Genomic DNA, 27125 nt, shown 5'->3' on the forward strand with positions numbered 1-27125 from the left:
TTCTCAAAAACTAATAACACAGTGGTAACAAAAGTTATGTATATTATAGGGGCAAGGAATCCAATTACTACACTGGAATTTCAGTGACCCAAGACAAGCGGTTCTTATTTATGATAAGAAATAAGGTACCGCTAGGATGTACCTTATTTCCTATCATATATACTGAACCGCTTGTCTTGAGTCACTGAAATTTCAGTGTAGTAATTGGATTCCTTGCCCCAATAATATACATAACGGTTTTTTAAAGTGTGTTATTATTTTTGGAGAAAAATGAAAAAATAGTCACAAATTTACCACAAGGGTGTAGTACCCCCTTAAGTGCATCTATGTCCATTTGAATTGGCATTATTTAGATAAAATTAGAATAAAAGACAAAGCTAATTAATTTAGTGTACAAAGGTGAAATCTTTAATACTTACGAATGATTTTAAAGAACACTCCAATTCTTAACTAGTTCTCCGTAGTCCACTGCCCATCGTGCATATTCTAGCTATTACATTTATACATAAATACCGATTTGTATTAATTTGTGTATAATTGATAGATTTTCCACATCTGACCTTTTCAGCGACCGTACTCCCTCTACTTACTATTACTAGCTCTCATGATTACTAACACATTTTTATAATATCGAAAAAATGTCATAGTCTAAACCGTAGGCTAACCAATCCCAACTCAAAGTCCGCATATTCGGGCTATTCCAGTAGAAATCCATACGACCCTTATGGAAGATATGACCTTAAAATTATAATCTCCCACACGGATTTCAAATTGAGTCACACATTCGGGTAGCCCTATGAACTTCACACTCCTCACAAGGAAGATCCTTTACTGAGAAGTAACCAGGCTGGCTTTAGATCAGGTCGCAGCTGTGCTCAGCAAATACACATTTTGGGGAAGATCATGAAAGGCTTCAAGGAGTACCAACTTCCCTTGACAGTCACTTTTGTGGACTTCAAAAAAGCCTTTGACTCCATCAACAGGTCCGTCATGTTTTCAGTGCTGCGGCATTATGGAATACCAAAAGTTGTGGTAAATGGCATCCATGTGCTCTACAAGGACTCCAATAGTACCGTTATGGTAGATGGAAGTATCTCAGAGCCTTTCCAAGTAACAACTGGAGTGCTTCAGGGTGATGTGTTGGCACCATTCCTGTTCATTATCCTGGTAGACTACCTTCTGAAGAAATCAAATTCTGGAATTGACGTTGGAATTGTACCTACCCACGTCGGTCCTGCTAGGATGCTGAATGACCTGAATTTTGCTGATGATATTGCCCTGTTGGAATCTTCTATAGCCCGGGCCCAGTCGCAGCTTACTAGGACTGCAACTGCAGCAGCAGATCTAGGCCTTGTCATCAGCGCACCTAAGGCAGAATATATGACTGCAAACTGTAACGCCCAACCAGCACTTGAAGTCTATGCTAGTACCATCAACCATGTCACAGACTTCCAAGTACTTGGGTTCAAAGATGGGCTCTAGTGCTGGAGATCTAAAAAAAAGAAGAAAGGCACTAGCCTGGGCAGCTTTCTGGAAATTGGAACACCTTTGGAGAAGTCCATCCCTGCCAATCGGAACAAATATCAAGCTGTTTGAGACAACTTCTCATTTTTGCGAGTCATGGGTAATCACCCAGGACATGGGAAATAGAGTCATGTTAAACATCAAGCGTGCGGATCGGATTCCAAATGAAACCATCTACAATCTGACCAACACCACTCCACTGGTTGCCATGCGCCAGAGTCAAGAATCATGAACTCAAATTTCTCGGCCATATACTGCGTCTTGAAGACGACGAGCCTGTGAAAGAATATGCCCTTTATATTCCATATTATAGTATATCCAGAACCCCATGGGAGATACTGAAGGGATGCTGCAGCCAAACAAAATTGTTTCGCTTGCCCAAGATCGCAATAGTTGGAGAAAACTTGTAGTCGCCTGCTCCGCAGGCGACTATTGATGATGATCTATGGAAGATTAAGATCATGTCTTCCGTAGGGGTGTATGGATTTCAACTGGAATAGCTCCCTAACCCTACATCTGAAACGTTAATTTTTACATTTTCCTCTCGTCTCTTGAAGCTTAAGCACCTTTTAAACACAATATTTTCTCAAGCGGATATAGATTTCGAATGGAGTCATCCATTCAGGTAACTCCATTTGAAATTCCTGCTCCCTGACGCCATTGCTACACATGTTCTGTAGCTACTTCTTCGTAACCGTCAGCATTCTGAGGCTTTTGATCCTGGCTCCGCTTGTCATTCGCTCCATTGTCACGGGTCTTTGATAGACATGATGGAAGACGACTTGACATGTCTCCTGAAATATAATACGTCAAAATATAATTATTTAAAATAGACATAAGGAAACTATAATTACGCGGTTCGTAATTAAGATGGTCCCCCACACAAAAGTGTGTAAATAACAAAGATTTCTAAATACAAATAATATGCAATATACAAATTGTGATGTGCCCTGCATTTATTTGATGATTTTTCATTGTTTACAATTAAAATCTATTTCATGAGCCATTTTAGGGATTCCCCTTTCTTGTATCAACTTGATCAATAACAAATTGAATCATTTCTAATTTTGGATCATATGGGAATTCCCCTGAGATTGCAAAGTGAAGATGACATCGTCTGGGATTCCCCTCAGGAAGTGATGTCACGGGATTCCCCTCGGGAAGTGATGTCATGTGAAAGGTTAAAGTTATAATTAAGACTTGCGAATTTCACAGACTGCAGAATAGTGTGAAGGTCCCGGGTGAAGGTAGTAAATGGCCCATAATAGAATGGGTTTTTCCAGTGCTTGGTATATAAGAAAATGTAAACATGATTCTTCACAGTTTGTAGTGTTGATATGGGCTAGCTAGCTAATATGCTTACAGTCCAATTCCTTCAAAGAAAGGAAATTGCAAACCAGAAATATATTTTGTAGCTAATGTACTACTGCCTGCCAGTGTTGTCGGAGAAGATTTACAATACGTCAAAGAGCGTAGTTCTTCCAAGAAAGGAATATATATTCTTCTGTCGACTTGCAGAAGTCTGGTTTATGCATATATGATCTAAATATGATGATCTATGGTTTTTGATCCAACACAACTGTTAAAGCCATATTATAACATTTGCTGAGGAAGACGCCCTCACTGAATTTTTAAAATTCCTTTTTTTACACGATTAAATTGTACTTTATTAAACCAATATACCCTGCAAAAATCAAGACTCTAGGTGCTGTAGTTTTGTTAAAATCCGAGATTTTGAATAAAACGCCGGAACCGGCGCTTTATTATTACGATGGAATTATTAGTCGAACGCATACACGATGTTCATAACACACAGTACGTCACGGCGTGAGGGACGGTGATATACACAACAAAGGGTCGTACCACAACATGACCGAAGGAGTGGTACGTATTGGCGACATGTGCGCTGGTAGTAAATTCCAATTTTCTTTGCTTTGCTGTAGTTGTTCGGCTCAAAAATAAAAGGGGATATATCTGACAGTAAAAGCTAACATTTTATGGCAAATAAATGCTAATCTATTTTGTTTGAAAATGTTATAATATGGCTTTAATATAAGTGGGGATAACTGCATCGCAGTCCTGCTTCCTGGAGATATTGTGTGAAAGGTGGAAATAGCACCAGTTTTGGAGAAAGCAGCGCAAGGAGTTAAATTTGGAGAAAGCAGCACCACTTTTGTGTGAAGATTTTATACGCAAGGATATGCAAGTGTACAAAGGACTTCGCTGATTTTTGCAGGACAAGTGAATAAGGATATATACATCAGTCGTCCAGAACATTGCAAGAACTCTAGGATCACCAACAAGAAGACCGCTGGTTAAGTACTGATAAAATAAAACTGTGATTGTGTGATTTTATTGTATATGCAATTGTTGATTTGTTGTTATATGTACCAAGCATATTTAACCTTCAATTAAAGACTTGTGCAATGTGCACAATGCACAAGTTATGGAAGGACAGAAGCATCAGCAAGTCAACAAAAATTAGACTTGTCTCCACTTTAATTTTCCCGATCGCAACATATGCATGTGAAACGTGCAGCCCTGATTTGGTAAAACAATCTAACTTGAAATTTGGACATTTTGAGATAAATCCATATCTTGGGTAATGTGAGGGCACTCTTTCCATTGGTGACATCCTCAAATCACCACCATGCCACCAAATAATGAGATTTTTATATTTTCTAAGACATTAGATCTGTTTAATAATAGTGTTCAAACTTAAAAGCTCTTTTTCTCGAAACAGCGATTTTAATTTCAAGTTAGATCATTTTACCAAATCAGGGCCGCGTGGGTGATCAATGCGGCAGATCAGAGAAGGATTGAAGCGTTTGAGATGTGGTGCTGGAGAAAACCTCTATGCATCCCATGGACCGGCAAAAGGGTCGTGCTTACAAATGAGAGTGTTCGGCATGAAATAGGAGAGAAAGTCTCACTTGTCAACTCAGTGATGAAACAGAAGCTACAGTATTTTGGACATGTTGCCAGGCGAGAAGGAATCAATTAGAGAAAGTGATAATGTTCAGAAAAGTTGAGGGGAAAAGAAGCAGAGGAAGACAGAGACTCAGGTGGACAGATGGGATTGTTTCATTAACCAAAATGTCAATTTACAGCTGTTACACCAAAGCACAAGATCGACATAAGTGGAGAAACTTCATCAGAAAGGTCACGAATACTCAGATATGAGTGGATCGACGACGACGACGAAAGACTCAGATTTTGTTAGCTTAATCAAACAGTGTATTTGTGTTGTGCATTCGTGTGAGTTCGGGTAAAAGGTGATTTTGGCCTTGAGTCAAGTACGACTCGTAACAAAATAAGCTCATTAATATTCATAAATATGCAAATAACATGACACACAAAAAAACCATGCCACCATATATCCATACTACAATATTAAGTTTGAAGTTGATCGGTTATTGCATTTAAGCTCAAGCGCAGAGTGGATTTATGAAAAATATGCAAATCAGCTCATTAATAGTCATAAATATGCAAATAACATGACACAAAACGATACAGTACATCAGGCCATCATATCCAATCACCATATCAAGTTTGAAGTTAATAGGTTATTGCGTTTAAGCTGCAGAGAGGCAAAATATGCAAATAAGCTTATTAATATTCATAAATATGCAAATAACATGCCACATAACTATACAACACGTCAGGTCACCATATCATATCACCATACCAAGTTGATCAGTTATTGTGTTGGAGTGCACAGTGGATTAATGAATTTACTTCCGCCGCCCGGATAGCCAAGCAACCAGGCAGGCAACCATTTGCATGATAACATAAGCCCCACATAATTATGCATGGGGGAAAAGTATATAATTTAAATTCCACAAAGAACCACTTACCCCCGAATGCTTCTCCATCCTGCAAAGTTTCTGGCAAGTTTTCCTTTAAAGTTTCAGGCAACAACAGAATAAGTAGTCCTGCTATCACCGAAGAAGAGCCGAATACCACAAGAGGAAGCGGTTGCCAATAATCTCCCAACAACAAGATAATGGGAGACAGAACTCCACTGACTCGTGCAGACATTGAAGACACTCCCATTCCTATACTCCTGTATAAAAATTATAATTAAATTCAATATGATTGTTTGGTTAAAATTAAATTTCCTTATATAAAAGAAAACATAAAATTAACTACCCAGGACTTTCCAATATGGCACGAATCAACAGTGGAATTAATGGTTACGGCATATATTCACTGAATATTATTCTGTATTCTGAGTATATAATGTAGGGTTTCGTAAGATTAATGCATCTGAGTCACAAGAAACAACAAACATATAGTCAACAAACTCAACATTTTGGTTATAAAATATAATACAGACCTTACAACAGTTGGGAAAAGTTCAGCAGAATAGATATAGATAATAGAAAACGCTGCAGACAATCCGAATTTACCAATCATGGCCACTGTGGTTCGATACACACCCAATGCTGAAATAAGATTAACACGTTAATTGAAAAGTGTTCCTGACGAAAAACTGCCATTGACATCTGGGTACAGCACCGGTCAATTTTCAGATTATCTCTTTCAAATTGATGTAACCAGATCGACAGCCTCATTCCCCATTTCTTCATCAAAAGTGAGTGTTTGGTATCAGAAAAAAAGTTAGGTAATAGAATTCCGTCTGCAAGCATAAATATGCCTTAAAAGGAAGGTTATGACTTTCAATACAGTGGCTCCGGAGAAGCCCCCCTCCCCCTCGCCCAAAATTTAAAATCTTCCGGAGCGGCCTCTTCAATAGGGTTAGGATTAGGACAGCAGGAGTATTGGGGAAGTAGAGTTATAGTCATACATACATATACATACATACATACATAGATTTATATTGCACCTATACAACTTTAGCTCTAGGCGCATTACAATGAGAGAAAACAAAGAAAGAAATGGCAATGACAAGAAATGGATCAAATTGGAAAAAGATGGGTTTTTAAAAGCTTTTTGAAGCTGGTGAGTGTTTGGGCCTCCCTGATGTTACGTGGGAGGTTGTTCCAAATTCGAGGACCAAAGGAAGTGAAGGCGTTATCACCAGCTAATTTGTTTGTGAGAGGAATGGAGAGCCGTGTAGTATCCATGGAAGTGCGTAAATGACGAGATGTGGTGTAAGAATGAATTCCAGATTGAAGGTAGAGTGGAGTGAAGGTAGAATAGTCCAGTCAAAGTGGGGTTTGACTCACCACTAATTGCAACAGAATTTTTTTCACTGCTATGAATGTTAGAGATGTCCCCTGAACAGCATACAAAAAGTATACTAAAATATTCTTGGTGGAAATGTAGGTTTTGGCGGGAAAAGGTCATACAGGGGTCAAAATTCAAAATCGCTCCAATAATTTTAAAAATTCTTGGGTTATACCCGAAAAGGTCAAAGGTCAAATATTGGGTTCAACAGAGGTCAAAAAACTAAAAATTTTCTGATTTTAACCAAAATGGTCTCAAATTGTTCGGCTTGCAAACATAATTCATTTAAAGAATATTTGCACTGTTTAGGTTGTTTAGTTACATGCGTAACATCGAAAACTAGGTCGGGTTCAATAGAGTTCAATGGTCAATGGCCTCTTTTACCCTGCTACCCAGGTAACAAAACATCCAAGATATGGCAAACTATTCTTATTTTGGAGTGTTTTTAAAGGACGAACACATTGAAACCATTTTTAAGGAGATCGGAGCATTTTTTCGAAGTTGACCCACGTGGAGCCCAAAATTTGACTTTTAACCTTTTTGCTTATAACTTGAGAATGGTACATCACAGATATGACAAACTATACTTTTTCTGAATCCTTAAGACTAGAGGAATACTTTTGGTATAGTTTTTATACCAAGTATATTTTAGTATATTTTTGGTATGATGTTCAGGGGACATCTCTAAAATGTATAAAAGTGAAAACAATTCTGTTGCAATTAGTGGTGAGTGACACCACTATTTTGTTTAGATTGACTGGACTATTAAGGTTATATAGTACCGGTTTGTTTAATCGAACAAGTAGAGTGTCGAGCGAACGGTGGGCGCTCTTCACTAGCATTAAAGAGTGAATTAATACTTACGAAGCATTGTTGTAATAAGGCAAGCCACACCACCAACAATCATATAAATGGAGTGTGGATTACGCCGCCCCCATCTCTCGATTATAAACCAACCAGATAAAATGGCAGGAATTTCCACGGCGCCAGATACGAACCCAGCCACATAGTCGTTGACGCCCAACCCGGAAGTACTTAGGGAAAGACCGTAGTAAACCATGCTGATAACGAACCTGAAAAGGAACATTTTGTTTGTTATTGATAGTCCATCTACAGACTGCTATGATTTATGAATTAACAATTAAATAAGGTCCTGGTCACCAGTCAAGGCACAGCTGAAGGACTACATCTTTATCTAAATTCAGGGCTTTTCAACATCTTTTTTAAATGTGAACTTCACACTACCTGTGGCCCTTGGTTGGTGTCGTTCGTTCATCTCCGTCAAGACTTACAGCTCTTGACTTTTGTAATGGCACGCCACTTCTGACGGAAATGTTGACAACAAGACCAGTGCCTTGATCTGTCAAACCGAGACATCTTCAAGGCAACGCCTGACTAGCTACCCAGCAAACACTAAAACGTTTTTAAAACGTTTTAAATAAGTTATATTTTGGCTTTTGGTTTAGGTAAAAACGTTTTAATAACATTAAAATGTCGGGTTATATAAAGGTCATAATAACGTTTTAAAACGTTTTGTATGAAAACACACTACAACAATATTTTTAAATGTTTTCAAAAAATGTTATTGTAAACTATTTTTACAAACATTTTTGACAAATATTGTGTCAATACTTAAATAACATTATGTTAAAATGTTTGAACCCAGCAAATACAAAAATGTTCTTAAAACGGTTTTTTCAAAACCTTTTAATAACGTTTAAATGTCGGGTTATATAAAGGTCATGAAAACGTTTTTAAAACGTTATTGAAAATATTTTGGGCAAACATTTTTCGCAAAATATTTTTATAACATTCTGTTTAGAATGTTTTGTATCAAGTTTTCAAGAATGTTTTTGGAATGTTATTAAAACGTTTCTATACCCTTTATATAACCCGACATTTAAACGTTTTCTGTAAAACATTTTTGTTTGCTGAGCAGTAGATTATCAAAAAATGTTTTTTAAGGTTATGAAAACGTTTTATACTCTTAAAACCTTTATATAACCCGACATTTAAACGTTTTCTGACAACCTTTTATAACCTTTTGCGAATGATGTCGAAAACGTTTTGTGTTTGCTGGGTATGTGACCAAAGAGCTCCAAAGTAAATGAGAGGTTTGGGCAGTTGATCAAGCTAAGTAGTGTCTTCACACAAACTTCATTCAAAACACTGGCAATAGTTATTTTGGTTGTTTTAATGTGCATAAAGTCATTTGAGGATACCTGATGCAAGAATTCTTGACAAAACTAAGGTACAGTGGTGGGGCGGGTGTGAATAGCCGCAGTCTGTGGCCCTCACTGACTTAGCGAGCGCGTAGCGCGAGGCGTTCAATCGAGCGCGTCAGCACAGAGCCCGAAAGTAGTGCTAGGTGGGAAACGAAACACTTCGATCTGAAGACCCAGGGGGTCAATCATGTTGTCGTGCAAAAGGGTCAGCAAAAGGCAAAATCCAGCTCTGATCGCAATCAAGAGTTTGGTGTATTTGAGATTTTCCTACGTCGAAAACGTGTGAGTAAGTTATTGAATGTGTAAAACATAATGATTTACCAAAGGTAGGAAATCAAGGCTTTAAAATAAAGCAGTGTTAATAAGTAAACTTACCAATTACACAAGATGATTAACGTCTTCATTCTCAATTTCGGAGTACGGAACAAATCTAGCTGAGTGTAGCCGTATGTTTTGCCGTGTGCCTCGTCATGATCCTGAGGAAGGACGATAAATCCATGCTTTATGATATCAATCGTTTTGGACACAATGGACTCACAATGTGATTGTCGGGGGTTAGAGTCCCCCGTCATAACGATATAAGTGTTGTCAAGGCATAATTCCATACCCATGATACCCGAGATTTCATAAGGATAATTATAAATTTTCTCAAGATTGTATTTTACAAACTTGCATTGAGACATATCACCCAACTATCAACCTGATTTTAGAATTTTTTTTATGAAAGTAGGAAAGGTTCTTATTCAGATGCAAATAATCTGGTACTCACTCAGAAATATTTCAATTCCTATCAGGAATCTTGATCACTCTGTTGTGGTGTTTCTAGATGTTTGATGAGAATAAGAACATTTCCTACTTTAATGAACTACAGGGTGTCCCAGAATGATTTATACCGGGAAAGATGGAATTTTTTAGGTATGAACGGCATTTCTATTGGTCATATTGTTTTGTATTTTAAGTTCTACATATATTTAGCTTTCTCAGATTTTTTAGATTTTAAAAATTGGATGTTACAAGTAGAAGTTAGAGAGGATTGCGTAAAAATGGTGAATTCCAAGTTTTGCCAAAGCAACCTATTTTGAAAATCTGTAAAATTACTAACCGTTCAGCACAAAGTTATTTGGCAAATGTAATGCAGTATATTTGTTGTGTCCTGTTCTTACTTGGTCGATATCTATCGTTTATTTATGATGTTACGAAGCAATCCTTGTATGGAATAATTGCTACACTTGGGTGACCATAAACTATTCTTTCTTTGGCGGCAGTTTTGAAGCCAATTGCTGTGTGTGAGTTTCATCATTTGAAATACAGGCAGAGATGGATTTTTCGTAAAAGTATGGAGAAGGTTCGTCCCTAGTGTCACATCATGCATTTATGTCCACAGTACAAACCCACAGTTACGTGACGAAGAAGATTAAAATTTACTGCGGAAGATCCTTGAGGAAGTTATATCCTCTGTAATAATGACATTTTTGGGTAAAAATTGGGGTACAAATCACATAAAAAGTATGTTTTTCAACCTAAATATCTGATGTCATATTGAAATGTTTCACTTAATCCCATATCAAGAATTATTCAGCATTGTAAGCTCTACATCTGTGCCAAATTTGGTGTATTTCCTATAAAAGAATGTAGGATTTCTCCAATATATTGCACAGTGCGGCTGGACGATGGTGATAAAGGATCCATGTGTTATGATGCCTTTGCACTGTAGATTGCACAAAATTATGCCGTTTTCGTCCATTTTCAGTAATAGCAATGTCACGCAAAAACGAATCAAGCTAATTCCATGAAAGTCACAGAATAAGTAGAAGACATGCGTAGCATTGTATAGCACTTATTAAGATTAGATACACGGTTGAACATATATTTTTGATATTTTGTTCAAACACGGTATAAATCATTCTGGGACACCTTGTATGAACGATCCTGATGAATTCGTTTCAAGAAAAAAAACCTGATTCTAGGTTACAAAATTAATGTATATCACAATGGCCCACAGAACACTATGAGCGATGAGGTTTAGTGCCCTGCGGGGCAAGATTACCACCCCGATATTGTCAGGCCCTGTTGACATTCAAAATCCAAACAAATTGTGTATAATTTGTGTCAAACGGGTCAACGTCCCCGGTTAGGCGCAGAAAATATTATAAAAACACGTCCGCGTTTGGATAGTTAAGCACAAAGTCCCCGTTTGCCGGTAAATACCTGTAGGAGTGTGCGGAGGAGATATGTGGGTGATTGAGTAATGATGCTGTTATCCCCCTGAGCCTTACCTGCCGATCTAACATTGCCTCTGATTGGTCAATTACATGATATCTTCATTTTAATCACCAATCAGAATGGAGCTTTGCAAATAATTCACCCCAATTTTTTGCGTGGTGAAATTATTCTAACAATGTTGCTGATTGGTCCAATTGATAATTAAAACCTCTTTTTGACCAATCGGCAGGTAGTTCTCATGGGGTTAATTGGACCATTTTTAATCTACATTGTTAATAATTTAGTACTTGAGCAATTTTGGTTACGGTTTTCATTATTCATGTTACATAATATTGTCAATACCTGCACCAAATGTGAGTAGAACATGCAAAAATACTTTAGATACTGTACAGCATCTCATGTTATAGGTCATGTTTACAATCATGCAAGAGTATCCTCTATTTAGGACAGCACCTCATGTATATTGACGCCTTCTGTTGTGGTCAACGTTACCTTAAGGTTACACATAATTTGCTTTCTTAAAAAAAATTAAAAAGAAAATTAAACAAACAAGAATTTGTCTTTAAAAAAGACAAGTTCACGGATCAGGTGTATAGTACATACATGTACTTTGAGCTACTTTGATCTAACATTTAATATTCATATCTAACCTACTCTGCACTTATTTGACAATAAATAAGTGATATGAGGCTTTATAATGATACCTGCGTCTTGACTCTGCAATATTTTTTTTAAACCTCATTTTGCATTTAGTTTTTTAAGCCACCTCGGAAGCCACCTACAGGATCTCATTTTGCATTTAGGTTTTTATTGCGTTGCAAAGTAGCAAAACTTTCTTTATATATGGCCCAATTCGTGCCTGGAAAAGGCTATCCCCTCTTACAACCTATCGACAGGTCTAAAATCTATAATGAGGTGTCACCGGGTTTGCAGAGATAATAATACCAAATCTAAACACCATGAAATTCACCACATCACGACAAAGCTCACATTGGGCGCCCAATTCCTTTTTTAAAGGAATTTTTATTAACTCTTGCTATAGCTTTTGTCAGGGTCAGTGATATTTGTCTTTGTCAATATTATACAGGTTTATACACATGGGTTATTACAAGAGTCAATAAACATTCAATTAACTATAGATAATGGACTTAGTTTTGTGCAATGTAGTTATATTGAACTTTATCTGAAGTAAATCACCTGCTACACAGTTTTCTATACAGAATGATTTGTTTACTTTGTGATGAGGCCTGACCTAACCCCTGCTAGTTTTGATTAACCAATCAGTTATGTGTATTGTCAGCATGTGATGGCCATAAGCCAATTGGAAACATGTTTCTAAAAAAGGCTAACAAAATCCTACGCTGGACAGACTCTTGGTCAGGTTAAGTGTTAAATAGTAAGTTGTCAGTGGGGCAAGATTAGATAAAGGCATACAAACTAGGGTATGAGATATTAGGAATTATTTCCTAGCCTCTTAACCACAGGGTGGTGTGCTATGTAGCTATTCAAGACACAGGATATGTAAGGGATAAACTGTGCATATGAGATATGGGTGCAAGTGGCATCATTTCACTGCCGTGAAAAAAGTGACGGGCTGTCGATAACGTAAGGTTACGCATTGTTTTCTTGTCCTGCAGGGCCATTATATATTGGTATTCCATTAGTTGAAAGTCCTCACTATGGGAGTTCCCGAACTCAGCCCTCTCGGGCTTGCGGCCTTGATGTTTTTAGGGCTGAGGGTTCATCAGTATCAACAAAAAAAGTTGTTTTTGAGTGCCAATTGTGGGGCACCCTTGCAGACTATTGTTTTTGAGCAATATTGTGTTTTGGGTTTTTTTAATTTTATTTATTTATTTGGGTTTTTTTTTTTCGTTTTCGAATATGCACTAAATTTAATATACATGAGATGCTGTCCTCCAGAGGAAGAGAGGATACCCCGATTTTAAACATGAGATAATGAACAGTATCTACATGTATTTTTGCATGTTTTGCTAATCAAATTGAGTGCTACCTTAGTATTACTGATATTCAACAGTTCTTGTGGTATGGTCACTTTATTTACTTCTGCAGCTTTTCGAATGATTTTCTCGGCTCGGTCATATTTCCCATGTGTTATTAACCAACGGGCCGACTCATGCATAATTCTGTACCAAGGAAATGATCAATAAACAACACACCAATAAAAATTTACAGCTTGGAACGGAATTGTCAGTTATGCGATGACGAATATTTAGGAATCATATTAGTTTCAAAAACTACCACTGCACTGTTAAAAACTACAAACGTTATTTGATTAATAAACCTGTTGACAGGTTTGCGTCGGACAAACCCGATTTCTACCAGTACTGATGATGGTCACGTAAAGGCAATAGAGCCGTCAATTTTGACGAAAATGAGCTAAAAATTACAAAAAGCCTAAAACCTTAAATATCAGTGCGGCCAGCATCCCACTGGGGGAAAGATGGGGGAAAGTGTACGTTATACATGTATTTTATAATCGAAGACGGAATTAAAACGACTAGCTTGCGTCTGACGTCATCTGTCAATCAAGCTCAAAGTCAAGTTGTTTACGCCCGCCGTGTTATTTGTTCACTTTCAACAAACATGCAAACCGTCTCAAAAGTTACGTTTTCATAATACTATAGGGCAGTTTCTTTCCTGAAGAAACCATGTCGCCATTTTCTGCGATTCCTTTTCTCCGATTGGCACCGGATGAATCATCCTTCCAATTACGCTCTGCTAACTAAAAGGTCGTATGGAGTTTTATTGACAATGACGTCATACGCAAACTAAATTCTGTCTCAGCATCATAATCGTTGTTTCAGTTAACAGGCCAAAATAAAAACAAGTAAACTCAACTTACAAACCAAGAAGGAAGAATAGTAGAATTGGTAACGAAATAACAAGCTGCAGATGGCGCCAATCTCGTATGAAATACGCTAATACACTAAGAATCATGTATCCTACTCCGAACTGAATGGCTATCAATATACCAGGAATTACACGTTTAGAGGTTCCTACAAATTCTGTACCTGTAATACAACATGACATATTAAGACTACTACGTGTTAATTAACATGTTGTGATATGAACACAACACCAAAAGAAAGTTCTTACTTGAATGTAAAAAATGTAGATATTTATATAGCGCTTTATGCCGTAAACAGCCTCAAAGCGCTTTACATTTATTCCGCCGTCATTAGAATATGTCGGAACCACGTTTGCAGCCTACAAGTGGCGCAGGGTCCATCAGTACAACTACTGTGACTACCCCTAACAGCTACCCATTGCACCTGGGTGGGGTGAGGCAAGCGAGGCAAAGCGCCTTGCCCAAGGGCGCGACACGGTGGTGAGACGGGGAATCGAACCCACGCACGTCGAGCAAGCTCTCAGATTATGAGTCCAAGGCCGTAACCACTGAGCCACCGTGCCCTCACGTAACCCATCATAAATCTAAATCTGCGTATGTTTTTACAAAATAGATTGATACTTGTTAGCTCCAATTGTATACCACATTTGCTACCAAAAGCTCTAAAATACCAGTATTATGAAATCTCATGCATTTGTAAACATTTTGACATGTGCTGGGTTTTGTAGGAACGGCTCACATTTTGGAACTAGAAAAATACACATTAACAATAACATTTATCACATAAACTAAAAGCGACACACACACACGCCCACCCCCCTACACACCCCGACCCACACCTTCCCCATTTGTGTGTCCAATTGGGGAGACACACCCAGTTTTTTTGACAACTGGGGACTTGTGTGTCGACTGGGGACTTTAAATGGGCCAATCTCCTACCTGTGTGTTTTTGTGTGTAGTACAACCGGGGACCTCACCCTACCACCAATAAAGTACCCAGTTGTAGAGTATCCAGTTTTCACATTTTCACCCATAGGGGGAGCCCTAGGCATAGAAAAAATGATTGGGTCGTCTTCACTTGAAGGGAAGTCCCCAGTTAGTAGGAAAAACACACACAAAAGTCCTCATTCGTAAGGGTTTACGACTTCACATATGTACACCCCACACCCCCCCCACACCCACACACCATAAAGTAACTATAAGTTAACAGAGTGATAAAACGTCTTAAGCTGCATATAGTTTGGGGGCAGTTAAAAATGAACCGTGAGAATTAGCAGGATAATATAGACACATGATTCTATACAGCTGTTAAAATTTATGATACGTGAAAATTAAATAAGACGGTTTTTTATTTATTTTGTTTTTCTTATTTTAACGGCTATCAAACATTGGTATGACAAAATTTAGTACGTTATCAAAATTGTAGAATTTATTTATTTCAACAAATTTTACAACCATGAGAAAAAAATAGTAGTGCTACATAATTGCTACACGCTTCAATGTTATATGGCGAAAGGTTGAAATGCAGCGATATGTATGTATTCTTTGAAGGTTTTTGTTTTTGTTTGTTTTTTACAACACTGGAACTCTATTAAAGCCATATTATAACATTTGCTGAGGAGGACGCCCTCACTGAATTTTTCAAATTCTTTTTTTTACACGATTAAATTGTACTTTATTAAACCAATATACCCTGCAAAAATCAAGACTCTAGGTGCTGTAGTTTTGTCAAAATCCGAGATTTTGAATAAAACGCCGGAATCCGCGCTTTATTATTACGATGGAATTATTAGTCGAATGCATACACGATGTTCATAACACACAGTACGTACACGGCATGCGGGACGGTGATATACACAACAAAAGGTCGTACTATAACATGACCGAAGGAGTGGTACGGTACGTATTGGCGACATGTGCGCTGGTAGTAAATTCCAATTTTCTTTGCTTTGCCGTAGTTGTTCGGCTCAAAAATAAAAGGGGATATATCTGACAGTAAAAGCTAACATTTTACGGCAAAGAAATGCTAATCTATTTTGTTTGAAAATGTTAGAATATGGCTTTAAAGCTTATTTCCATTGGGGTCCATTTGAACACCGAGACGGGTTAGGAACACCCTACTCTTTTCAAAACTGGCTGTGAGATACATGTACAGGTATGACTCTTTGAACACGGGACCGACGGCTTAACGTCCCCTCCGAAGGACGGAGTACTTTCATGATTGTTTTACCCAATTCTAAATGAGCCAGGTTGCCAATTAATTTCAGACTTTTTCCCCACCTTGCTTCACAGAAAAAGGTAGGTCAGGCACGCACGAACCAAATTTGTTCCATCTTTGGTTCGACAGTCGATGCTGCTTCGATGCTTAATCAGCATCAATGGTTAATTTATATACATGCAAAGATCCGATATCACAATTAACAATAGTCAATAATGATCGACCAAGCATCGGGAGTCGATCGAAACATCGAACTAATTTGGTTCTATTGCCTGACAAGTTAAAGATACACTAAGCTGCATTATTCGGTCATGATAGTGTTCAATCCTGCAAGTATACATTGAAGTATGTACGTGAAAGATTTAGTAGTTTGATTGATTTTATATTATGTAATTTGTAAGCACCCATTTTAGGCAAAAATCAGAAAAGCGACATTTCTGGGTATTTAAAAACGTGATAAGGATTTACTTGTGAGTGTACGTTAATACCTACCTATTATAAACACCATCATGTACAGCCCGATATTGAACACAGAGACAAAGAAGCGAAGAGTAACAAATGCAGCATACGATTGGGTAAACGCTGTCACAGTACCTAATGCACTTGTCATGCCAATGCATATTAAGAATGTCGGATATCGCCCAAGCCTAAGGTAATGGATTTAAATGGAGTCGATTACAAGAAAGCGGAAAAGAACGACAAAACAAAACATAATGCAAAACCGATTTTTTTTTTTATGGATTGTCCTCATACCACTTAGGGATTATCATGGTACAGAAACTGCATGTTACTTACTTTAAGGCCAAATCGGTCAATAAAATGATAAAAAGCGAGTGATATGCTTTTTTGTTTTAAATCAATAATTAGCCTTAAAATGCTTTAGACTGTCATGGAGTCCCTGTAACATAAAATGTTTCTTGATTAAAGCAGGGAAATAGTATAGGCTTATTTTTCACCCTGATGTGGCAGTGACGTCACTGAACAGCCACGTAGAGGCATCTGTTAACGCGCCGCCGCGCCGCATGTGCGGCGTCTTTAAGCGGGTGTGTGTGTACACCAGCGCTTTTAACGAACGGTATGCGATTTGAAGCTGCGCCCAATGAAATGCGCACTGACGTCACTGCCACATCAGGGTGAAAAATTATATAGGGCCTACTTCGATGATTGAAGGGGCATTGTGAGATTTCTCGAAACTTGCGCCCTCAATGTTGGTCAAAGTCCAGTTTTAGCACAGTTTGGATAAACAGTATCTGAAATAGTGTAAGCTTAATTCAGCCGGCGTCTTTGCGTGTAAGCATTCATCATGATTTTGTAATCAAGTTCCGAATCCGAAACTTTAATCCACACCAGAGTTCAATAGGAGATAAGCATAACGCAGCACTTAATAATGACTCTTATTTTAAATATTGCAAATTGTTGTCCTTCAATGATTCAATTCGGTAAAGGCAATTCAGTTAGGCTCAATTTTTTGCAAAATCTCTCAGTTTCTAAATAGCGTCATTTTCTGTCAGCATATCACATGTATCAGCAGCAATGATGCATGCTTACTCAAATGCAAAAAAGTGCATTTATGTACATGTATAATTCATATCTGCTATAATACTTTTCAATATGTCATTGATCATGTTGATAACTGCTCAAACCAGGTGCGCTGAGCTTGTTTTAATGGGTTTGCACAAACAAACGGCCGATTTCAGATGCTACAAAAGTCTCTAAATGCAAATGTGTGAAAAGAGAGTGAAAAAAGATTACCTACAGTGATCACTCTAATGAGTTAAATGACAAGAGTAAAAATAAATAAAGGGAGTAAATTTACTCTCAAAAGAGTGAATTACACTGATCATCACTGTAACCAATCCATAAGAGAGTGAAATATCACTCTTTACATTTAGTGAGAACTCGTGCACAACATTTAACACTGTATACTCCTCATTCCAGAAAAGTGTCGACGTTTTTTCCAGTGAATATTCGAAGAAGACCAGAATACCGTAAAGGTTCGCCAAATGGCGCATAAGTGGAATTTTAGGCACAACTTTAAAGTGCCCTACCATAAAATTCACACATTCTTGTTTAGATTTTAGAGGCGGGAGCTCTCTATTTCCTCATGAAATTTACCCCCAAAGCAAAGGAGCCCAAGTGCGCAATTAGGCGAACCTTTACGGTATTACTCAAATGTAGACCTAATTATAGTAAGATATTAGAATTTTCTGCATTTTGCTCCTTTGACTTACACTAGCAATGAACATTATTAGTAAATGGCTACATCATTATGTTTATTATTAGTAATTTGGTAATCACTGCAAGAATTGACCTACCAGTCCGCTAGTGTACCACAAAATATAGAACCCAGAAGAAATCCGGCGAAGTAAATCGAGTTGGCATAATCTACAAGGCTCTTCTTATCACAAACTAAGTCAAACTGTAAAATGGAAAAAAATTCACATTATTCATTTGATAATTGAGCCTGAAAATAAAGTTTATTTTTACCAAAATCCCCTTGTCATTTTCAGGCCTCAATAGATGGTATACTGAACTATTGTCATGAACCTTGTTACATGTAGTTAAGGGCGTATTACACTAAATCACTGCGCGAAAGGTGCAATGGTGATGAGTTCCGGTTAAACGTATATGGCTACATGAGACAATGTGGTGTCCTTAGGGACCATGTTCTTCGTGAGGTTGGCATGTTCTGATTTAAATGAAAGATGCTAACCAATTAATGATTAAAATAGATATGAAATTATACAAATCGATTTCACAAGAAAAGTAGGCCCTGTCCGAATTACTGCTAACGGAACAAGTTTTAATGCTAGTTTTGGCTTTGAAATAGCGGCGTCGCTTTTCAACATTTTTAATAAAAAAACTGAACCTGTAAAGTTCCCCAAAATTGAAGCTTAAATGAAATTTCAGTCCTTAATTAATACAGGGATGACGTTAAATAGTGAAAAATATTGTCACGCCTGGTAGAAAACGCCGTTTAAAAAAGGTGATTTTTACGTGCTTTTCAATGGAGAAGTTATTTGGTGGTTTACGCCCTTAAGGGATGGGGTATGAACGTTTGAACAGTATGTATTGTGGGACATTAGAGCACATCAGACATATCGAATTGCATTCTGAATACGAAGAATGTCCTTCTGACATATATCAAATAATTTAGATTTTTTGAAATTCGCAATGTAATACACATTTTATGGCAAATCATTAAAAATTGATATTTTTGATATTTAACAGTACTCGAAGTAAACTTTATAAATCTGATGATTTATACTTAAAGTGTATGTAGATGGGATGAAAAGCCGACGACCAATTGAAAATTTTGACCTTTCGTATTGAAGATATGGATTTTTTTCCAAAACACATTAAAAAAATAGGGCTTTTGGGGAAAAAATCCATATTTTCAATATGAAAGGTCAAAATTTTCAGTTGATCGTCGGCTTTTCCTCCCAGCTACATACATTTAAGAATATATCATTAGATTTATACAATTTACTTCGAGGACTGTTATATATCAAAAATGTGAAAAATATCAATTTTGTATTATATCGTGAATTTCAAAAAATGAAAATTATTTGATATCAGAAAGACATGCAATTCGATATGTTACTTTTTAACGCTGCCTGAAAAAAAAGTAAAGCACCATCAGAGATCGAATTAATGGTAATGGGACATGAAAAACAGCTGGTTATTCTGTATACCTAGGGTACATCATCCCGGGCTGTCCCAATTGGCCACTACAGATATACTTATTCCATCTGTACAAAGGTGTATGTGACGTAATCGATTCCGGTAAAATAATCAGTTTATTGCTTTCACGATTTCATCATTTTATAATTTTTTATAAAGCGCCGGTGTCCGTCGAGAGACGCTCTTGGCGCTTGCAAAAACAACCAATATACAATAATACAAACATGGGTCTATTTATAACAATTAATGCAAAAACAGTTCATTATATTTGTATAATTTTACGTTCGAGATTCTGCTCTTATATCGCTGTTGTAATAATGCATACATTGGCAGGACAGCTGTTGATTGCATCGACAAAGGATCATTAAAGGGAAAACACATCATCATAATACTCAGTAAAATGAAATCATTACTTTCATAGATTATTAAATGACTTCGATTTCAGTTGCCGACATTTAAACCTTTTTTAACCAAGGATATCAACCTTTAGATATCCAAGTCAGGATAAGGAATATTTTGTTATTGACGTTTTGTTTACCAACTTTAAATTTTTGGTTTTGGACTTCCAAAGTTTTGAATTCTGTCAAATCAAGGCAGTATCTTCTTCATGTCAGGTGGGTAGGGGTCCATAAAAAGATTGTTGCCTTTTTAACAAAAAACAACAATATTGCATGTGAGAGGCCAATGTATCCAAAATCCTATCCTAAAAATATGTACTATATGCTGTATTGTAATTTGACCAACAATGAGAAAGTGTATGTTTGGCCTCACTTGGTTTGGTTACCTTTTTTTACATTATAAACTAAAATCTCTAAATAGTTAAATAATGTGTAATTTGCTCCTGGTATCCTGTGTTGCTTAATTTACATATTAAAATAGATTTTAAGTGAATTATGTTTAACAACACGTATGTATGGTCAATTAAAATGCCAAATTATAACCTGTGTTTCTGGATTTTCAGAAAATAGGGTCGGTATTCTTTTGTACAATAAAAAACGTCGTCCCATTTTTCAAAATTAGGGTCGGTCGACTGAGGCCAAACATACATTTTTTTGGCGTTTGTTTTATGACACTTTTCTTATACATAAAAGAAAAGAAAAAGTTTATTAGTCAAAATGTATCTTTTTCAAGTGTTTTGTGGAACTCTATGAGTGGTGTAACTATTATGTTCTTAAAAAAAGAGAAAAAAGAGGGTATTTCGAGTCGGTCGGTACGCCTTTGGTTTAATGAAACGAATACTTTTGAGTTAAATAAGCGCGTGCTATTTTCTTCTGATTATGCCAATTAAATGGTATCAAGGGCTCAGTGTAACATTGGGAGGGAGCAGTCAAAATAAATGAGATGCTCGATATTTTTAAAACTTACATTCGTATACTAGTATAATGTCTATGCTAATGAAATATTCAACCTAGTCATTTCACTAAAACGGCCATATGAATCATTCTACAACTGGTCTTAAAGTGATCATATCAATCAATTTAGTGCAGTGATAGCGCCATTTGTTGTTATAAAGTTCATGCGTAGGCTATATAGAACGTCTTGAAGCTATTTTTAACACCATAAAATAAATAAAAAAACATGTAATTTGATAACTAAGGTTGTCGATAACTAAGTTTACGCAAAGGTTTTTAATTATAACCCAATATTTGACAGGTTACGTAAATTTGTTTAAAGCAGTGATAGTAAAGGTTACATATTCACGCATTTTTAAGTTAAGGTTACGCATAGTTCAGGTTAAGGTTAAGGTTACGACTTTTAAGCCCTAACGGGCTGGTCCCAGTATCAACAAAAAACATCAAAGCCACAAGCCTTGAGGACATGCAACTATTGGAGTTCCAATACATTCTGATAAAGTTATCAATTTTTTTGTTATATTTTTATTTTTACCCCTTAATTTCCCTCATTCTTCAGACCCTGTCCTGTATCTGGGGCTAATTTATAGTTTACGGTTGATCGCCATTATTTTGGAGCAATGTTGTTTCTTTGAAACCCTGCGGGGCAACCTGAACTTTGAACAACATTTTCTTTGAGCGCTTTTGTTTTTTTACGGCCAATACCGACGTAACCTTCCTCATACCTCATTGAGGAATTTTACTTATCAAAATTACATGTACAGAATTATTCTAAAAAGTTTTAAATACGGCATAAACTTAATAACAACAGGTGGCGCTACCACTGCACTAAAATGATTGATATGATCATTTCAATACCAGTTGTAGAATGATTAATATGATCATTTTAACAGGGAGACCGGGTTGCAATATTATAATTTATAACACAATTCTTCCAAAAAATGCTTCAACATAGTTTTAGCGATAATTTTGCTAGGATTCCAAAACTACCATCTCCTAATTTTCGGCATCATGACTCAATTACTCACATACACATACCTCCGATACAATGGAAGACTTATACTGCTTTCTGCTGTATTCCCAGCCGATGTTACAACTTATGGTGTTATACATAGTTGTATTACCATCAGTATCATACTCATTCATGCCTGATGTCTCTGGCAGATCAAACCGATTACATTGATCAAATATGATCTGAAATAATAAATAATATATAAATAAATAAATAAATAATGTGAAAAAATGACCTAAACCCTTATGAAGTCAACTTTTTATACTCAAGTTAGCTAAACAGTCAACAGCTCAATCGATAAGGTTAGTCCGACGAGTAGGACCTTTTTTTTTCTAAGTTACCAGACTATACACATTTCACACTATAATCACTATCTCACATGGTGCAAGAAAGACGAATCGCGAAAGTCCAGTGACCGCGCCGCCCAAAAAATTCGGGAGGAGCGGTTAGTGGATTTTTGTGGTTAATCTTTCTTGAGCTTCCTTGAGTTATATTAGAGTATAGTTGGTAAACTAAGAAAAAAACAGGTTCTACTCGTCGGACTAGATAAGGTAGTGGTCAGTACGCTCTCAAAATCGAGTTCGAAATTGACTTGAATAAAGAATTTACTGCTATTGATCTCGCGGTTGTAACCCGTACGAAACTCTGGGAGCTGATCCTGCCTGGCTGCGAAGGTAAATTGTGGAATGTCTAGGGTGTGCGCTTCTCAGCTGCTATAGTCCCCGTGTTGTTATTTAAAGGTTTGTGGAATGGGCCCTATACTGTATATTTTGTAATTCCTTTATTTTCATTGTAAAAAGATGTTTTATGATTATGATTAATATGTATACCTGGTTTCCTTTCGCCTCATTCGGTATGTTCATCATCTTAATTTGCTGGCATATTTCATCATCGGCAGTGCTGCTGCAATTGAGTTGCTGCATATCTGGGACAGTACACCAATGGTCCATCGAAGCTGCCAGGAAAACGGATCCGACATTATGCCAAGCAACGGGGATGGCTACTAGACTGGCAAGGTAATAGATGCGTTGTTGGTAGAGTCCAAACGCCCCAAGATGAAGCAATATATCGTCAAAATGCATCTTGTCCGCAACCAGTAGCACTAAATGCTAACACCTATTAAAAACGTATGGTTAAAACTCAGTCTTCAAAATTTATGATGGGCATATATATTTATATATTCATCAAAAATTAATGGCTCGAATAGAAAAATTAATATCATTGACAGAGGACTGAGTTCCGCAACAGACAAGAAAACACACTCGCCCATCATTTAGTAATTTGTGGTGCCATCGAAGCGGTAATTGATAATCCAGATGAAAATAATGAACCTATACTAGTACTAGTACTAGCTAGGTAAATCACCTCAAAAATAAGCGAAGCAGAAACACATTATGTTTTCCCCGGATCTAACAGTAACAAACAAAGCCAAATTTGGAATTTTTACTTTTTCTATAGTGTGTTTACAAAAATTGGAGGCAAAAAAAATGACTTCAGTGATTTTCTTCAAAATTATTACACCAAATCTATTTATTTTCAGATTCCTTGACCAATTTCCTTTCCAAAAAATTATAGTTTTACACCCGTCAGACTAGAAAACAGTCTGAAAGCGAACTTCTGCGATAGCCGACCATTCTGTCCAACAAAACCACGTCATCGATTAGCAAGGGTCCGGAATTTTAAGAAAGGAATGTAACGCTAGAGCGAGATTTATGGAATTGGAATCCATCTGGATAAGGATCCCCGCAAGTCATGAACAGAGACGAGGGGCCCATTTTCTATTCACATCTATGACCCCATCATCTCCACGAGAAGTGCGCCCTCTACAGGCCGAAAGGTCCGGGAAGGTTTTAAGGACATAGCTCAACACTCTGAAGAAGAATATCGACCATGACGTTCGAAACTGTCAGGTTAGTGAACAATAATCTACTTGGTTTTGAAAAATGAACTTTGTAATCTTAAAAATAATAATAAATAAACAAGTATGAAGGCATCACAAGACCGCAAATATTTGAAGTTGTTGTTCTTGTTGGTGTTGTTGCAATTTCAACATTTTCTAAATCGATAATAGGGTTATAATTAGAAAGATAAAATACATCTTTTGATCACAATACAGTTATTGTGAATGATATTTTTTAATTAAATACATTTGGACAGGGCAAACAGTTGATCTAAACCGAGATTTTTAATTAATTATTAATTATTTAATTTTCTATAAAATTTGTATTATACCGCGAATTTCCAACAATCATAATTATTTGATATCAGAAGGACATTCCTCGCATTCATAATGCGATTTGGTGTATCTGACGTGCTCTCAGGTCCCACAAAGATACTGTGCAAAGGTTGGTGACCGATCCCTTAATAATTATAGAAGAGAAAGAACCACAATACTTTTTAGTGTGAAATAAATCAGCCGAAAACATATTGCTTGTAAATACGAAACGATGCATTCATTCTTTGATTCAACCTTGAACTCATTGTACACCGATTAACCTTTAACACCACGTATTCTTATTTTCAGGCGCTTTCAAAGCCATAATATCGACGATCAAAATTTTTCAAATCTGATGTTTGGGCATTAAAATTTCCTAACTCGTGTCCTAACTTACACCTAAGGTATCGGCCAAATTCGTTGTTATGTGTTTGAAGGACAACATGTCTATCCTTGTTTTAAGGGTCAATTTCAAACCAATTCCTCGCTTATCCTTGTTTAGGCCGGGTGTTTAGGGTTAGTTTGACAAATTTTCGCGTCCTAGCTTTAATAGGTTCATTTTTGAAAGTCAATTCCCACGGATGCTTACAACTTTTATACATGAGTGGCCGGGCAATTTACCTTTATACGAAATAATTATGATGATTTGCATCAATGCTCCTCTTTTGCTTTTTCTTGCAAATATATGAAGTACATAATATGTTCAATTGTTCATCACCTGGTGACCTCAAATTATAAAATATTTCTCCCTACAGAGTGCTATACTATATCTTAGAATATCATTTTGGCCCAATTTATTTTTTGTATTATGGGTTTAGTCTAGTTTGTCATGGCCATGACAGCATTGACTAGTATTATCCGAACTCGAAAGCCTACTACTCCATAGGGGTTATTAGGGTTATGTTAAGGGTTATGGTTATAGGATCAGGACTTAGATCATAGGTTAGGGTATAGCCCCTGGAATTCCAGGGTCTATGGTTAGGGTGAATTGAATTTAGAGCTATAGACTATTGGGTTTTCGGACTAATGACACTTATTTCAAGCATTCCATCAACATTGCTTTTGTGTAAGTTCACTTTTCGTGATACTAGTAGTTTGCGCACTAAACACTGAAAGCTGACACAATACCAAGTCCGATTTTTCCTCTGTTGCGTGTACACTTCAAAAGCGCACAATTTTGACTTGCAAATAGTGAATCTGTGCCCTATATGTAGAAGGTAGACCTATGGTATTAAATTTAATAATTCCACGTCGACTAAAAGCGCACAATTTTGACTTATATTTATAGTCAGCTTTGTTGCAAATAGTGAATCTGTGCCCTATATGTAGAAGGTAGACCTATGGTATTAAATTTAATAATTCCACGTCGACTAAAAGCGCACAATTTTGACTTATATTAGTCAGCTTTGTTGCAAATAGTGAATCTGTGCCCTATATGAAGAGCTTTGTTGCAAAACCCCTTACATCCACTTTTGACTTTTTGAGAAAAACAGCTTTTTTTAATTGTGCAAGTATTACTTGTTCGATTTGATTCAATTTGGATTTAGATAAAGTGTTAATGAATAGAAACTAAAAGAATAGGTTTGGTATAATTTTCAAGCCTTCCTATTTTTTTTTATTATTTCTTTTATATCGCACATTTTGTGGATGTAAGGGGTTTGCAACAAATTGAATTTACCCCTTTTCTAGTAACCACCTTTGCAATCAAATTTGAGCCCATTTGTTTGCACTACTTTATGTAACTTGACTAATGCTATCAAAATCAAAAAGAAAAATTGAAATATCTCATTTACTTTTTTAATTATGAATTTTAATTAAATTCGGGAAAATGGCATTTTTGGATATTTCGAAGCTACACCTTTTGTTAATTAAAATGATTGTTTTCAAACATAGTGACCCAAAAACAGTTCCTTTTGGTTTTAATTGGTAAAGAACATTCCAGGCTACTATTATACATCAAAAAAATTAAAACAAAGCAATTCTATATTCATTTTATGTTCAGATTTCCGGAAATTCCCTAAGATTTCCCAAACGGGAAATATACGATATCTCCGGAAGGGAAAGTGGTATGAAGGTCAAACTACCACCAAAATGTGTATTTTTACCCACACTATAATGTCATGTCAATAACTCAATTTCAGCCAAAAGTGGATGTAAGGGCTTTTGAAACAGAGCTCTTCATATGTAAAAGGTAGACCTATGGTATTAAATTTAATAATTCCACGTCGACTAAAAGCGCACAATTTTGACTTATATTAGTCAGCTTTGTTGCAAATAGTGAATCTGTGCCCTATATGTAGAAGATAGACCTATGGTAATAAATTTAATAATTCTGCGTCGACTAAAATCGCACAATTTTGACTTAGTCAGCTTTGTTGCAAATAGTGAATCTGTGCCCTATATGTAGAAGGTAGACCTATGGTATTAAATTTAATAATACGTCGACTTTCAATCAAACATCACTACCTGAAAACAAACGGTATACTCACAATCACGCCTATAGCACCTGCCGCCAATAATCTGCAAGACTGAACTGCAATAGTGCAATTATTGTTGTATAGCTTTAATATCTCAACGCTTGTGGTACGTGTCCTATTGTTCGAAGTCACA

The 27125-nt window shown here is 36.6% G+C and overlaps 1 protein-coding gene across 1 annotated transcript; it reads right to left on the minus strand.

The window, feature by feature from the left end:
• Positions 1 to 363: 363 nt before the first annotated feature.
• LOC140136257 (organic cation transporter protein-like) lies at positions 364 to 27125 on the minus strand. Its single transcript, XM_072157982.1, has 12 exons — positions 27005 to 27125; positions 23131 to 23416; positions 22327 to 22482; positions 18568 to 18671; positions 16745 to 16899; positions 14029 to 14197; positions 13177 to 13309; positions 9318 to 9418; positions 7582 to 7790; positions 5864 to 5972; positions 5382 to 5590; positions 364 to 2318 (listed from the first exon to the last, which is right to left on the minus strand). The coding sequence occupies exons 2-12, from the start codon at positions 23380 to 23382 to the stop codon at positions 2188 to 2190; spliced, it is 1728 nt and encodes a 575-aa protein (XP_072014083.1). The 5' UTR covers positions 23383 to 23416; positions 27005 to 27125; the 3' UTR covers positions 364 to 2187.

Source organism: Amphiura filiformis, chromosome 16 (genome assembly GCF_039555335.1).
Source record: "Amphiura filiformis chromosome 16, Afil_fr2py, whole genome shotgun sequence".
NCBI classification, from domain to species: Eukaryota; Metazoa; Echinodermata; class Ophiuroidea; order Amphilepidida; family Amphiuridae; genus Amphiura; species Amphiura filiformis.

Coding starts and splice junctions, on each gene's coding strand:
- LOC140136257 (XM_072157982.1), bottom strand. CDS start 23,382: ATGCATTTTGACGATATATTGCTTCATCTTGGGGCGTTTGGACTCTAC. Junction 22,483..23,130: donor ATGAGGCGAAAGGAAACCAG/GTATACATATTA, acceptor TTATTATTTCAG/ATCATATTTGATCAATGTAA. Junction 2,319..5,381: donor GGATGGAGAAGCATTCGGGG/GTAAGTGGTTCT, acceptor ATTATATTTCAG/GAGACATGTCAAGTCGTCTT.